This window comes from Anabrus simplex, chromosome 3, assembly GCF_040414725.1.
Source record: "Anabrus simplex isolate iqAnaSimp1 chromosome 3, ASM4041472v1, whole genome shotgun sequence".
NCBI classification, from domain to species: Eukaryota; Metazoa; Arthropoda; class Insecta; order Orthoptera; family Tettigoniidae; genus Anabrus; species Anabrus simplex.
The window spans coordinates 109,566,536-109,584,042 of record NC_090267.1 but is presented as its reverse complement, the minus strand read 5'-3'; the positions used below and the strand labels follow the sequence as shown (position 1 = coordinate 109,584,042).

Genomic DNA, 17,507 nt, shown 5'->3' with positions numbered 1-17,507 from the left:
AGTCAAGTTTTAGGGAGGAAGGGGGTCTGAGATTGCTCTTGGTAAACTGTCAAAGTGTAGTAAATAAACAATTAAAATTCGGTACATTGATGGAATCTTATGAGACTGATGTGGTGATAGGAGTGGAATCGTGGTTGAAAGAAGGGGTGGGTAATAGAGAAGTATTTCCAGAAGGGTACACAGTCTATCGTAGAGACCGAGGAGATAAAAAGGGAGGGGGTGTGTTTATTCTGGTGAAGGAAACTTACTGTTCACATGAATGGTTTACCGATGAAAGGGATGAAATATTAGGGATAAAATTAGTTTGTGATAATATGAAGGAGGTGGGAATTATAGGAACATACAGGCCTGGAAGAGAGGAAAGAGACATGGAAATCTTTGAAAAAATAATAGATTATACTCATAAAAACAATAATAATGATATGGTAATAATTGGGGGAGATCTAAATTTGCCTGAAGTTGAATGGAAAGGAGCTGCAAGCGAAGCCCATGAACAGAAACTGGCAAATAAGTTAATTTGGGAGGGAGGATTTACACAAGTAGTACAAGAACCGACTCGTCTCAATAACTTACTAGATGTATTCTTGGTTAAACCATGGGAAATTGTTGATAAAACTGAGGTAATTGAAGGAATAGGAGACCATAAGGCTGTAATAATGGATGTAGGACTCGTACCAAAAAGGCTTAATAAGAGGGTTACACAAGACAAGAAATTGTACAGAAAAACTAAAGTTGATGAATTTGGGACTTACCTTAAATCACAATTCAGTTGTTGGATAAGTGAAGGGAGTAACGTGGATACACTTTGGGCTAAATTTAAAGGAATTATTTGGGAAGGAGAGAAGAGATTTGTACCTGTTAAGAAGGGTAAAATGACCTCAGACCCTGTTTATTATACAAGGGAAATAAGAAAATTAAAAAGAAAATGTAGAATAGTAAACAGGAAAATCAAAGAGGGTAGGGAGAGTAGAGAAACTAGAAAACAGCTAATGAGGGAACTGAATAGAGTGAAAAAGGAAGCAAAAGAGAATTATATGAATGGCATACTTCAAGAGGGTAATGACCACAAAGGGAAATGGAAAAAGCTGTATTCATATATCAGGAATCAAAAAGGAAAAGGAGTCCAAATTCCTACAATGGTGGGAGAAGGGGGTGAACACTATTTAACAGATACTGAGAAAGCAAACCTATTTAGTAGGGAATTTAGAGATTCAGTCGATGATTGTCAAGAGTTGGAAACCGAAACAGGAGATAGAGAGGGAGAGAGACAGAGGGAAACAAGAAGCTTCTCATTCACAAACGAAGATATTTTCAGAGAAATCCAACTGCTTCAGCAAGGAAAAGCTTCAGGAGGTGATCAAATTACTGGGGAGGTATTAAAGACAATGGGGTGGTACATAGTGCCTTATTTAAAATTTCTCTTTGACTATGTCATAAATAATAGTGTAATACCAAAGGAATGGAAGGAATCTATAATAATACCAATTTATAAAGGAAAGGGTGATAAAAGGAAACCAAAGAACTACAGACCAATTAGCCTGACCAGTATAGTTTGTAAAATTCTGGAGAGTTTAATATCGAAGTACATCAGAGGGATATGTGATGATAAAAATTGGTTCATGAGGAGCCAGTATGGATTTAGAAAGAAATTTTCTTGTGAGGCACAACTGGTGGGATTTCAGCAGGACATATCAGATCAGTTGGATTCAGGAGGTCAGTTAGATTGCATAGCCATAGATCTTTCCAAAGCCTTTGATAGAGTGGAACATGGAATATTATTAAAGAAATTGGAGGGAATAGGATTGGACGTAAGGGTTACACGTTGGATAAAAGCATTTCTAAATTCAAGGGTTCAGAAAGTCAAAGTAGGAAATAATGTATCGCAGGAAGAGAAAGTTTGGAAGGGAATTGCACAGGGTAGTATAATCGGTCCGTTACTTTTCTTAATATACGCAAATGATTTAGGGAACAATATAACATCAAAAATAAGATTGTATGCAGATGACATAATTGTTTATAGAGAAATAAACAACATTGAGGATTGTTCAGAATTACAAAGGGACCTTGAAAGTATCCAACAATGGGTTGAAGAAAATAATATGAAGGTTAATGGAGGCAAATCAACTGTTACAACTTTTACAAACAGGAGCTTTAAAACTGAATTTGAATATACTTTGGATGAGGTAGTTATCCCAAAAGATGGCAAGTGCAAATACTTAGGTGTGAGATTTGAAAGTAATTTGCACTGGAAGGGTCATATTGATGACATTGTTGGGAAAGCATACAGATCATTACATGTCATAATGAGGCTACTTAAAGGATGCAACAAAGAATTAAAAGAAAAAAGTTACTTGAGTATGGTTCGTCCATTATTGGAATATGCAAACAGTGTTTGGGATCCTCACCAAGAATACCTAATAAAAGAAATAGATAGTATGCAGAGGAAAGCAGCAAGATTTGTAACAGGGGATTTCAGGAGAAAGAGTAGTGTATCAGAAATGTTAAAGGAACTTGGGTGGGAAACTTTAAGTAAGAGAAGGGAGAAAACTAGACTTACAGGATTATATAGAGCCTATACAGGAGAAGCAGCATGGGGAGATATCCGTGAGAGGCTTCAGTTGGAAAATAATTATATCGGCAGGACTGACCACAAATATAAAATTAGAAGGAATTTTAGCAGAAGCGATTGGGGTAAATTTTCATTCATTGGGAAGGGTGTGAAGGAGTGGAACAGTTTACCAGGGGTAGTGTTTGATCCTTTTCCAAAATCTGTACAGATATTCAAGAAGAGAATAAACAGCAACAGAGAAAATAAATGAAGTGTTAGAGGGCATTCGACCGGTGCAGGTTATTGTAAATAAAAAAAATGTGTGTGAATAAATTAATTCCATCCCCTGGTCTAAGGAGTTTGGACAGCCAAAGTAGGGGACTGCCTGTAGGGGTGAAGTACAGTGGGGACTTCGAGGGCCCTGGGACCGCTACGGTAGCTGTGAAGGCCCTTCAGGAACTCTGAAAAGTGGTGGCAAAAGGGGCTCTGGTTAAGACGCAGCAGGTCGTTATGCTACTTAGGATCCAGAACGGGGAAAAAAAAAAAAAAAAAAATAGTAAATAAATAAATGCAATGTAAATATTAATGTTATACCAGTTTTATAGTATCATTTGAAGCAATTCCACATACTGTATATCAGTTGACTATATTTGTAAGTAGTACAGGAGATATTACAATTAGGATTTTGTAAACAATATAAACTTATTAAGGATGAGCTGTGTGTTTAATAGAAAACATTGTTAGCGTAAATTGTATAATATTGTGTTATAGGAAAAATTTTCTTCTCTTGTTAATTTAATATTTAGTGCTTGACAATAATGTATTTTAGTGTACCATTTGCCACCGAGGTAGACACCTCATTTGCAAATAAAGAGATTTTGATTTGATTTGATTTGATTTTGATTTGAGTCTATGAGACCTCACGTCACCGGTTAAAGGATATAATAACATTAAAGAAAAATAAAAAATTGGTATTTATTATTCAGCAGGTCTATACTAAATGCATACTGGTACCTAAGATATTTATTATTTAGTACAAATAATGGTAAATACTCCATAATTTGAGAATGGGTGTTCAATAACTGTTGGTGGGACTCATGATCGAAAGCCTGACGAAAGAGATCTTAACATTATAGCTGCACTGAAAAATCAATTTGAGCCTGATGAAAATCCCTTTGATTTGAGTTCTGTTTTATTTGACGATTAATTTCCCTTATTGGGAGATACAGTATAATTATCTACAGTAGAGGCGTCATGCTCCGAGGAGATTGTAACTTAAACAGCTGGGACAGATGACATCATACAAGTGGAATTAGTGGCTAAAGCCAGTGGTAACGTGGAAGTGAACATACTGACTGAAATATTGATGAATCCAGCACACCCAAGCACATTAAAACTACCATGAATGACTGAAAATATATTATAACCAGTTCAGTATTACATACTAATGTTTACGAAACTAATATAAAATCTTGTATGAAACAGTATGGAGTGGCGTCTCGTATCGGTATTTGTTGGAATCGGTTCTAACATAGAGCTAACTACAGCACTAGTTAAAGTTACCAGTCATTGCGCAGGTAACTGTGAAGAAGCTGATAACTTTTGTTTCGGAAACTCATTTTAAATGTATCACCATGTTAAGTCACTGATAACTACACATCTACTGATAACTGTCATTCCAGAAACCAGCCATGAGATTCGCCAATGATATTGTTATTCTATCTGAGTCTGCAGAAGGTCTGGAGAAATTGCTGAATGGTATGGTCACAGTCTCGGGGAAGGAGTACAAGGTAAAAATAAATCAATCTAAAACAAAAGTAATGGAGTGCAGTCGAATGAAGTCTGGTAGTGCAGGAAATATAAGATTAGGAAATGAAGTCTTAAAGAAAGTAGATGAATATTATTACTTGGGTATGATAGCAGAAGTCAGGGGGACATAAAATGCAGACTAGCACAAACAAGGAAGGCCTTTGTTTAAGAACAAAATTTTGCTCACTTCGATCATTGATATAGGAACTAGAAAGATGTTTTTGAAGACTTTCGTCTGGAGCGTATCTTTGTATGAGAATGAAGTATGGACAATAACTACCTCACAAAGAAAGAGAATAGAAGCTTTTGAAATGTGGTGTTACAGAAGAATGCTGAAGGTGAGCTGGGTAGATAGAATCACAAATGAAGGGATACTGAATTGGCGAGAGGAGAACAATTTGGCTAAATTTAACCAGAAGACATGCAGGTCTTGTTCAGTTAGTTTTGAGCGAAGTGTAGGTGGTAAATATGACAGGGGTAGACCAAGGTATGAACATGACAAACAGATTGGAATGGATTTAGGGTGTAGTAGTTACAAAGAAATGAAAAGGTTAGCATACGATAGGGTAGCATGAAGAGCTGCATCAAACCAGTATATGTACTGATGACCCAAACAACAACAGCAATGGTAACTTTGTCCCCAATTTATGTTAATGAAATAGACATTAATAAAACAGAGCAAAAGTCATTGTTCGTTGTAAAAATCTCACGTGGTTACATTACAAGTAGAGACTTATTTCTGTTACCTATATGAGTTTAGAAGTTAGGTTAATTGTTTATTGTAACATGAGAAAACAATGAATAGCTAGTCTTTAAATGTATATATATATACACTGAGTAGCCAAACGTCACTGGAAGGGATTTCCCATTAGAAAATGTGCCGTGTATGAGCCCTGAGCATAGCAGCTAGCTGCATCATAGCTGAACAGCCTTTCACAGACACCAGTGTCGTTAAGATGGCAACACATCGCGAGTTAACCGACTTTGAACGTGGGATGTTCACGTCGCACGGCACACGGGTCATAGCATTGCGGAGATTACATGCGAATTCAGGTTTCCTTGGTCAACAGTGTCAAGGATGGATCTTCAATGTTGTAGAGAGAGAATGTTACCAACCGCGTAAACTGCCACACTGGAAGACCACAGGTGTTTAACGAACAGACATCACATTGCCTCTGCAGAACTGTACTGGGTGCTCGACGGCCTACTGTGAGTCAGATCACCGCTCAGGTGAATGTTGGGATTCAGGAACTCATTTCTACCAGGACTGCTAGGAGGCAGCTGCATCGCATAGGCTTCATCAGCCGACAACCAACTCGTGTCCCTTTGCTTACACCTCAACACAGAGCTCAACATTGTGCATGGTGCCACGAACATTGGCAGTGCTTGGTATGGTCTGATAAATCCCGCTTCTAGTTGTCTCGAGCTGATAGATGCATGGGAGTGTGGCATATGCCCCGTGAAGCTACGGATCCTGCGTGTCAACAAGGTTGTGTCTAGGTGGAAGGTGGCTCAGTCCTAGTCTGTATACAAGGAGAAATAACTTAGCCTACTTTACACATGCTGTTTTCCACAACTTAAGTTTAGTCATGACAAATTTCTGTAACAATTTGCATACAACTACAGGCCACTCAACCATATGTTCCGACAAACATGCACATACCATAATTATATGTACTATATTATGTAGATCCAAATGCACTTGAACATGAAATTACATATGTGTTACTTTCTGTAATTTGGATTATTTTTCTTTTTCTGCTGAGATATGTAGGAGCCATTTGTTTTATTTAGGTTTATTTAAGTTTTATTGAGGACTGCAAGTATTTATGGGCCAACAAGGAATAACAATTGTCACACATACCTTCTACACTAACTTATTCATTAATTAAGGTCTTCACTAACTTGTCTTTGACACCTTGAGTGCTTTCACATATGAATTTAATTAAATTATTCTGAAAAACACTTGACATTTCAGAACACAACATGTGAGAACATTCATTGGGGAAAATCATGTTACTTAATTCATATTTCTTCACTAAAATGAGGAAGTTTCAGGGTCATGGGAATTAAGTTCAAGTGACATCAAAACACTTTTACACTCATTGTGTGGCAGTCTTGAGATTGCCCAACCAACAACATAATTGTCTGCATTTGCCTGTGTAGCTGACACTGACTAAAGATTAGCATAAACATTGTAATATATTATCACTTCCTCTGCATAAAGGCTTCTATAATTATGATCTATAAATTCAAAACAAATTAGTCCGCTCAAACACAACAATATTTACCAATTCACAGATTCATTATAAATAATTCTTGTTTCATATTCACTACAGTCAGATTCATTCCACTAATTATGGTCAAAATTCTGTTTGGCATTTTTCTATAACTGTGTATAACTCACTTCCAAAAAACAAAAAATTTACCAACTTTATCTATTTTCAAGAGTAATGTAACTAAATACTTAAAGTAGTATGGTAATTAAGTTCAGGAAAGCTTTGTCCTATCTTACCTATTACATCATATTACATTATATAACATAATTGTCTGCATTTGCCTGTATTTTATTTTGTAATTACATTGTGAATATAGCTGCCATTGTAATTTATCTGTATTGCACCAAGAAGAGCCTTGGCGCCTATATTGAAATGAAATTTTCAAAAAAACAATAGTAGTAGTTTGCACATTACTGCTGATGATCTTATTTTCTTCATTACAATTAGGTCTCTTATCACTAATATTTAATCTTTCATTCACAGTGTAATTCATTTTCAAATAATTGTATTTAGTTAGGAATACTGTAGCATCAGCCTCACAATTGCTATCTTGTGATTGGGATAGTAAGTTATTTATCATAACAGTTCTTAATGCACTGTGAAATTTAGATGCATCTGGAGTGACATTATTGCCCCCTTTACACCTGACATTGGCAAATGCATTTTCCAGACAATCTTGTGTTACTCTTCTAGTGAAGAGAAATTGAAAATCAAATTGCTCCTTCAATTCTGACCACAAAAGCTTAAGAGCAGTGATATTATCTATCCAACCTTGAATACATATTGGGTTGAGTTTACTATTAGCACCTCTCTTAGAAGTGAAGCTTCCACGGTGTGAAGAATTATTTAATTTATTTTCCGGGTTGAACCGTGTTGTACTTGTACGCATATCACGTACAGTTTGCCGACGTTTCGAATACATTGCAGTATTCATTGTCAAGGCGACTGAAATACCCCTACTCGATCCGAGGTAATCAGTCTCCCAGGCAGAGTTACACTACTAGAGTGGCCTTGATCTTGGCCTTTTATATCCTAGCCTATCTGGCTGGCGTAAGCCCTGGCTGTCTCGCGAGGCTTCTGGAAAGTTTATGTCACAGCCAGGTAGTGGGGGCTTGCCCGCGCTGTTATGTAATGGGGTTGCGGCCCGTGTGTTTATGTTGTGGTCTGTATGTCTTAAACTATGAATGATGGGCATCCAAGAATTACTGATTTTGTATCCTTCTTCTAAATTTATGTTATTCGGATGTTTCTTGATTTCGATAGCCTCGCGGATTTTTCTTTCCAGATTCCAAGGGATAGCTGCTAGGATCTTGGTCTTGTCAAATGATATTCCGTGCCTAGTTTCGTAGGAATGCTTGGCTACTGCTGAAATATCTGTGTTTTGGTTCTTGGTGTGACGGATATGTTCTTTTAGGCGGGTGGAGATCAGACGTTTTGTCTCACCTACATAACAAGCTCCGCAGCTACATTCAATGTGATACACTCCAGGGGCCTGTAATTCTATTGTGTCTTTTACTGGTGGTAGATAACGGGCTAGCTTACGGTGAGGTTTATAGATAGTTTTTATGTTGTATTTGTCCAGTATCTTGCCGATCCTGTCTGTAGTGTTTTTAATGTATGGCAGTATCGCTGTTTTCTGGCGGGTCAGTTCTTCTTTCCCGTTGTTTTCTCCTGCGGCGGTCTTTTCTTTCTTCTCTTCTGATTTTTTAAGGACTCGTCGGATGTTATTGAGCGAGTAGCCATTTTTCCTAAGGGTTTCCGTGAGGTGTTCTTTTTCTTCCTCGAGGTGCTCGAAGAAAAAGAACACCTCACGGAAACCCTTAGGAAAAATGGCTACTCGCTCAATAACATCCGACGAGTCCTTAAAAAATCAGAAGAGAAGAAAGAAAAGACCGCCGCAGGAGAAAACAACGGGAAAGAAGAACTGACCCGCCAGAAAACAGCGATACTGCCATACATTAAAAACACTACAGACAGGATCGGCAAGATACTGGACAAATACAACATAAAAACTATCTATAAACCTCACCGTAAGCTAGCCCGTTATCTACCACCAGTAAAAGACACAATAGAATTACAGGCCCCTGGAGTGTATCACATTGAATGTAGCTGCGGAGCTTGTTATGTAGGTGAGACAAAACGTCTGATCTCCACCCGCCTAAAAGAACATATCCGTCACACCAAGAACCAAAACACAGATATTTCAGCAGTAGCCAAGCATTCCTACGAAACTAGGCACGGAATATCATTTGACAAGACCAAGATCCTAGCAGCTATCCCTTGGAATCTGGAAAGAAAAATCCGCGAGGCTATCGAAATCAAGAAACATCCGAATAACATAAATTTAGAAGAAGGATACAAAATCAGTAATTCTTGGATGCCCATCATTCATAGTTTAAGACATACAGACCACAACATAAACACACGGGCCGCAACCCCATTACATAACAGCGCGGGCAAGCCCCCACTACCTGGCTGTGACATAAACTTTCCAGAAGCCTCGCGAGACAGCCAGGGCTTACGCCAGCCAGATAGGCTAGGATATAAAAGGCCAAGATCAAGGCCACTCTAGTAGTGTAACTCTGCCTGGGAGACTGATTACCTCGGATCGAGTAGGGGTATTTCAGTCGCCTTGACAATGAATACTGCAATGTATTCGAAACGTCGGCAAACTGTACGTGATATGCGTACAAGTACAACACGGTTCAACCCGGAAAATAAATTAAATAATATTAGCACCTCTGTTTAACACAATGATCTGCCTTAGATATTTTTCAATTTCTACCACTTTTTCTAAATTATTAGTATTACTACAAAGGGGTTTTCTATACTGCTTACGGCTACTACATTTTTAGGAATTGAAGATGTCAAATAGTATGTCACACATTTCAATGAATTCAGCTGTAATAGCTGCAGAGTGTGGTAGAGAATTATATTGAATATGCACCTTTATGCGACAAGCAACAGAATGACTCAAAGTCCGAATAGCTAAACACACGCTCATTGGTGAAAAGGAGGGAGTGAAGTACATTGTTCTGTTAATTTTGGGGCTAGTCTGGGCACAATGGTTGAATCATTGTTATAAAATTCTTCAGTATGAGACCAGCTACAAATTTCCCCTCCTACATTGAAATCATACTTCTCTAGATTGTTTCTCAGTGATTTAATCAAGTGAGGGACATCATAGAAAAAGTATATTTTTTCATCATTTATTTCAATGTATTGTTTGTCTGAACTGACCCCCAGAATGTTCCTCATTTTAACATTGTTTGTCCCTTGATCACAAACTACAGTTTCGGGTACTAGTCCAGTGTCCTGAATTTTCACTGACGCATTAATTAATATATCTGTAATGCTCTGATCTGACATAGCATCTCTGGTCAAATAATATCCTATAATTTGCTTGAAATTGAGGTTCAGACCTTTAACCATTATGACCATACCCTAAATACATAACTCTCTTTCAGTGACATTTAAGGCAGACAAGATTTCTGACACTGTGTCTACAAACCCTTCGAACAAGTCATTTTGAGCACTATAGGTCAACAGACACTTAAGAGACATTTCATTGTTTACCACAGATACGACTTCTTTCTTGCGGTTTCATATTTTCGTACTTAATTTGTAACCAATAAAGAACCATGCCATTTATACCAGGCTTTACCTCTGAATTTTATAGCCAACTTCTCAATGACCTCATAGTAGGTAAACAAAAGTATGATATAGATGTTGATTCCTATCAACTTCTATATCATCTGATGGCCAGGCAGGCATCAATTGTTGGAAATGAGACATAGCTCTCATAGTGCATTGGCACTGCTGGTGGCTTCAAGTAGCCTATGCGGTGGCCTCCATGGTATGCACTAGCCTTGCGTCTTGGGAGGTGTGCTAAGTCCCAACTAACGAGCCCAACTTAGCACACGAGGGCAAAACGCAGGCAACCAAGAATGAGTTAGCTGGAAAGTTTCTAATGTCCAATAACGGACCATTATATTGATATTATAAACAAAAGTATGTCTACAGGAACCTGTATCATGTTGGAGAACAGAAATGCAGGACCAAAGCATAACTCTTATCCTTATCTGAGTATCTCCTCCCCTTAGCCTTTCTGTCCTTATGTTTAACCTGGAGTTTTATAAAATTGTCTGCTACATCACTACAAAAATTACCTTCACAATCACTAATAATAATCTCTTCTGTAGTTTTACTTCTCGTTTTAGTATAATTTAAACTACTTAGCCTAGCTTTCAACACACAATTCTGTTTCTTATATCTGGACAATTTTTTTTTTTTTTGCAATGCTCTGTACTTTTTTTGCCATTTGTGAACACTTTGTGCACTCTTCCATAACTTTGAAAGTGTCATTACTCACCACTTCACTTTCACCACCCACTGTTGTTTCTGACTCCAGTTCTTCTTCCCTCTTCCTTTTCTCTAGGCTTCTCTTGGGATTGATTTCCTTTGCAGATGGCAAAACTGAGGGGATAGATCCAGGCCAAAGTCTGAAAAGATCAATTAAAAATTAAAAAGTAATAAAGCTACCTTATATAAAGTCCACATAATCTCAAATCCTAATGTGTTCGAAATACTTACCTCTGACTAAATAAATGATCTCAACGTACAACGTAACATTTGCTCAAATGTTCTGGTCCATCTCTTTTGAATATATCATCCAGGTCTGCTCGTCTGCTCCGAATAACCCATTGCTTTCATCTAATAAAATCAGTAATATCAATTAGTGCATCACTTTCTACTACTTTCTTCTGCCGTGAAGTCAAGTATTAATTCTATAAAAACTGAAGATCTTTTGCCTCTACTTGCACCATATGTTAGGAACCTGCGTGTATTTGGAAACTGCGGAAGTCTAAAGTGGTGAATGTGAGGAAAAGAACGTTAAGGATGACACAAACACCCAGTCCCCAGGCCAGAGATATTAATCATTTACAATTAAAAACCCCTGGCCCGGCCGGGAATCGAACCCGGATGATAGGCGGACACGTTGTCCCCTACACTGCGGGGCCGGACAAACTCGTACTTACATTTCTTTATTTTTCGGAAATCTCTAGAAAGACTTTAACCCACATGGCCCTTTGTAATTATTGCAACCATATGAATAGTGCAAATACCGCCTATTCCAGCCATATTTTCTTTAAACAATTGAATATTATTGACATTTGTCACTAAATTACTTCACAGCTGTTAGTGCCCAGTTTTAAGTCTACACTGCGAGCCTCCAGAGTGAGCCATAGTCGCTGTCGCAAGTTTTCACGCCTACTTTCCGTTATTATCTTTATAACCTATTTGCTATAATAACCTTATAAAATGAGAAATGGGGAAATGAATGCTTGTGTTAGGTAAATTAGATGAACTTATTGTAGATCCCTGGGAATCACTGTGCAGATGGAAGGAATATTTTGAAAATCTTCCCACTGGGAAAGGAATTCTTTCTGTTAAATGGTGAAATATAATGGGAAGGCAAAAAATAAAATGGCTTCGTATAGAATAGTAGGATTAGCATGGAATTTAGGCTGAGTTTTATACCCAGCAGCAAGGAGAGGACCATAGTGAAACCTCACATCTTTAAAATAGGTTGAAGGATCAATTCCACTGATTACTTCATCATAACTTGTAGGATTAATAGCTGAAGTACTCTTACACTTAAGCCAGAATCCTACGTTTCAACTTCAAGCCTGGTCTCAATCTGTAAGTTTTAAAATAAGGAAAATTAGCATCAATAGGCCCCCGCTGGATTCTCAACAAACCAACCAACCACCCAACCAACCAACCATCAAACAATCAACACTACCAGGTTGTGAGATATCAACCACAATATTAACAGTCCACATATCTATTTCATATTCACAATTAGCAAATACATTCTTCCCAAAACTAAAAATCAAAGCTGAGTGGTAGTCAAAAGGTTCTTCTCTACCACGACAGCAACATTTCTTACAATCTATTTTATCTTCTCCATTCATTATCCTCAAAATAAGAAGGCTTACTCTTCGTAAATAAATAACACTAGAGTCCTTCATATACACTCCCAAGTCCTTAATCAGAAATCTGTTATAGCCTACGCTTTAGTACACAAATTTAAAAACCCTGCATTCTTCAGTCAAAAATCTTTAGGTTGTAAGCAACCAAATGAATTAATATTCTCATTCAAACCCTGAATAAATAAATGCGTATGCAACCAAGCCGACTTCACAGTTAATATTCTCTCAGGAGTAGCATTCTCAAGCCTACTCACCATTGGACGTCGTCTATAGTAGGCATATCTCCTCCGGCGTATTGCTCTCATACTGCTTGTGCATCACAGGACGCAATGACTGCTGCTAACAAATTATGTTGGTGTTCGAAAAGGAAGGCTCAATTATGGAGGGGACACGTACTCAGTGTTGTAATAAATATAAAATCAGAAGAGAGTTCATTGAAATTAAATTTGGCTGGACAAAAGCAGTATTTACACCCGTGGTGTAGGGGATAGCATGCCTGCCTCTTACCCGGTGGCCACGGGTTCGATTCCCGGCCAGGTCAGGAATTTTTACGTTGACCTGAGGGCTGGTTCGAGGTCCACTCAGCCTACCTGATTAGAATTGAGGAGCTATCTGACGGTGAGATAGCGGCCTCGGTCTAGAAAGCCAAGAATAACGGCCAAGAGGATTTGTCGTGCTGACTACACGACACCTCGTAATCTGCAGCCCTTCGGGCTAAGCAGTGGTCGCTTCGTACGCCAAGGCCCTTCAAGGGCTGTAGTGCCATGGGGTTTGGTTAGCAAGGGAAGGGACTGCCTGGCCGAGGCAGTAAATGCATGCTCGGTTCACCCGTAAGGGTTTAGAAGATGTCGCTGTCACTTTATGCTCAAAGGCTGCTTAACAATTTAAGGCACTATCAAGCACTGTGTTGTTGCATAACAAGTACAGTACTTGGTTAAGAATAGTGATACTAGCTAGCGTAGCTTAGGAAGTAAAAAAAATTAAGAAACTTCTGGGGGAACATATTGCCCTGAGATTCACTCAGCCTACACAAAATATGAGTACCAGGTGGACGCAGAGCTAACCACTCCACACTACCAAGTGCCAAGGTTACGCATAGCGGAAGCCTTTACCTTCCACTCCTCCAAGGGTCTTCATGGCCTCTATGGAGATGAATTTGCAGGGAGCAGGAAGTATTGCAACAGCTATCAAGGCATTTCATTGATCAGTAAATTAGGCAAGGAGTTAACAGGTTTTATGTAGGAGAGGGTGTGATCAGTGGTCTAGAGTAAGTGGGTGAAAGTCAGCGTAATTTTAACATATTCTGCTCTGCAATAACATTTTCCCCCCAATTTTGTTTTGTTATTAGCCGTAACAGAACAGTCATTTCTCTCTATTTTTCAGTCATCAAGCAGACCGCTAGTATCACTATTCTTAACCAAGTACTGTACTTGTTATGCAACAACACAGTGCTTGATAGTGCCTTAACTTGTTAAGCAGCCTTGAGCATTAAGTGACAGTGACATCTTCTGAAACTGTTTCCACTACTTTTTTTAAATATTGAATTGTGTTTTGATTTGTGTAAGGCCACAACAATGTAGCATCTTTTTATGCTCCTGAAATACATGAAAAAATGACAGCATTGATTTTAGTTCAGTATTTACATTATTTCCGTGGTACTTGTTACTCAGACCTACCAGTTGTTAAAGACTTTTGCCTTCAAGCATTTTTTCTTCCCCCCCCCCCCCATATGAATCACCTTGGTGGGATCATGTGCTCAGTATACACCACATTTATAGCAACAAATCTATTTTAGGTAATTTCATATCTAAAAATGGTACTCTTCTGTGATCTTGTAAAATACCATTGGCTAATTGTTTTTGTAAACTTATAAAAATAAAATTTCAGTTAAAAAAAAATTATTTCTTGCTTTGCCAGTTTTTGAAAGATTGGTTGTTAAAAGGTTGCAGTTGAAAGTAACATTTACTGAGATACTGGTATGTATTTCTCTTTCTGGATATTGCTAATTTATTAATGAATTACTGCTCAGGGAGGAGGACTGAGTGGCTTCGTACACAGTTTTGTCACGGAGGTGCTGGCCATTGTCCGTGCTCATGTTACGGCCCTGGGAGGAAATGCCATGGTGGCGTACTTCATGTCTGAGTGTGTGCTGTACCACAACCCTCACAAAAATCAGGTAGGATAAATGGAATTTTCATTAATGGTTCTTATGAAGTGTAACTTAAACATTCCTACTGCCAATTATATTAGATTGTTGATTCTTTGTATTCACCAAAAGAATGAAGGCAATGAAATCTTTTGTTATGAAGACCATCAGCAAGCATAATTGTGAAGGAAAGTATCCTTTTCAATTATGCAACTTTTAGAACTTTAATATTATAGATCTTCTGGAAATGTTCCAAACGCATAACTTACAAGGATTTTCTTCTTCTTGTTGGCCTTTTACCAATTACCTGGAGTTGGCATTTTGTTTTAATTTCAACCAAGTTTTACAACCGGGTGGTTTTTTTCGATGCCTACCCTACGTGGAGGGATGTATTCACGATTGCATGATTCTGTGGTGGTTTGTAGTGTGATGTGTTGCCTGTAAATGAACATGTGTATCGAGACGAACACAAACACCCATACACCGAGCTAGAGGAATTAACCAGAAAAAATTAAAATCCCTGATCCAGCTGGAAATCAAACCCAGGTCCCTCTGAACTGGAAGTGTTCTTGCAGGCTCCATCTGGTTTTACCGAATCTCTAGTAACTTGTTCATCCTGGTCTGGATAGTGAAAATTAGGAATTTCATCTCTGAGTTTCGCTTCGAAGCCAAATGGGTGATTGGGGTTGACGGAGCTGTCATTGTTTGTTATTTAGTCTCATCGTATCTGCGATGTTCTTGTTTAAAGAGCGGTAGAGATTGGTCGGCACCAAAGTAAGTGATCTTTTACAAATCTATCTCCGGATTGCGGGTTTATATTTACCACGTTCATGGCCTGCTTCAGATGTCTTTATCACGGCTACCACGTCGCACAGTGGCCCGCTTAGTCTAGTTCCACGTTCAGACTTGCCGATCGTGATGCATATTTCGCAGATTTTTGGACGTCATTATTTTGGCCACTTGATATCGCTTCTAACAGCAGCTTTCAAATGAGACTGACATTTAATCCGAAAAGTCTTCATGATATGTTGCTAAACCGTGCCCTAGGTTCATCAGCTAGGATACTCATTTCATTTCTGAAAGGTTTACTTGTTTTATTTCTCTACTTGCTGTCGTATCTGCAGATCGCGATGTCGGTTTTCTTGTACCATTCTTGAAAACCGTTGCCTGTATATATGAACATATAATAAAGATAATGTACGTATGCTTTAACCATGAGCTTGGTAAACATTTTAAATTTATATATAGGCCACTGGACGAGTTGGCCGTGCGGTTAGGGGTGCGCAGCTATGTGCTTGCATCTGCATCTTTTCACACTAGGCAAATACTGGGGCCGTACCTTAATTAAGGCCACGACCGCTTCCTTCCCACTCCTAGCCCTTTCCTATCCCATCGTCGCCACAAGATTATCTGTGTCAGTGCGACGTAAAACAAATTGTAATAAAATGGGAAACCACGGAAAATTATCTTCAGAGATGTCGACAGTGGAGTTCGAACCCGCAATCTTCCGAATGCAGCCTAACAGCTGCGTGATTCAAACCACGGAGCCACTCGCTCGGTAGACATTTTCTTGTCACAGACTTCACTGCCTTCTTCTGGAAACAAGGAATAAGCATTTGAAAACAGACAGTATGTTCAAGAATTGCCGGGTATTGATATAGAAACTTCTTTAATCATTAGCCGAAAGCCTACTTTTTACATTGTCATAAGTTTCATTGCCCGAGAAGGCTAGGAACAGAAACTAAAACACACAAATTTATGAAAAATATGAAGTTCCCGCTCATATATTTTAATGAACACAACAGAAATATTGCTTATATTAGGTATACGATGATTAATATTGCAAAATACAGCACATACCTCCTTCTGTCTCAGTAACTGTTACTTATCAACAACTGCATAGAGAACGGATAAGCTCGCACCTAGGGCGTGGACCCCGGCCGAAATATTTGAGTTTACACTAGATACAATCGAGTCTTTCTAGCACTAAAATTCTTAACTTGCTATAGTATATTTTGTCCAGAGAAATGTGAAGAACTTTATTAATTTAGAAACGAGCGAGTAAGATAACGAATTACGAATGAGTAATTTAGTTAGAAATGTTGACCGAGCGAGTTGGCCGTGCGGTAGGTTATGTTCTCAAGCTGTGAGGTTGCGTTCGAGAGATAGTGGGTTCGAACCCGACTGTCGTCAGCCGTGAAGATATTTCTTCGTGGTTTTCAATTTTCACACCAGGCAAATCCTATCATCGCCATAAGACCTATCTGTGTCGGTGCGATGTCAAGCTACTAGCAAAAAAAAAAAAAAAAAAAAAAAAAAAAAAAGAAAAAAAAAAAAAAAAAAAACAAATGCACGTGCTCTTATGACAGAATCAGTAACTCCAGGTCACATCGCTAGACAGAGTTCTAATCGCTGTCCCTCGATATCTCGCTGACTGCCGTGTGTTATCTCTACTGTATTTGAGTGTGGTAAGCAGTTTCAAGGACGATTTAATCGACACGGATGGTACTGTTATTCGATATTCTCTACGTGATACTGATATTAAAGTAGATGGAAAACGTATAAAGGACAGAATAATTAAACATTTTAAGTATGCGAAACATGAGAAAAACAAAGCTATTCGTGCGAAAGTTTCGAAACAGTCATTTTTACAGGAATCTTTTCAGAAGGCCGAACGAAAAAGGAGGGAACAAAACGTTTGTTTCGGTGACCTCACAATTTATTTTGTT

General features: G+C 38.4%; 1 protein-coding gene across 1 annotated transcript in view; it reads left to right on the top strand.

The window, feature by feature from the left end:
• LOC136866675 (C2 domain-containing protein 5) overlaps window positions 1–17,507 on the top strand; it is a 559,159-nt gene that overhangs the window by 369,262 nt on the left and 172,390 nt on the right. Inside the window, exon 19 of the mRNA XM_068226804.1 lies at window positions 14,662–14,808. Coding sequence (XP_068082905.1) covers window positions 14,662–14,808 — 147 coding nt within the window. The remainder of the gene's footprint in view (window positions 1–14,661; window positions 14,809–17,507) is intronic.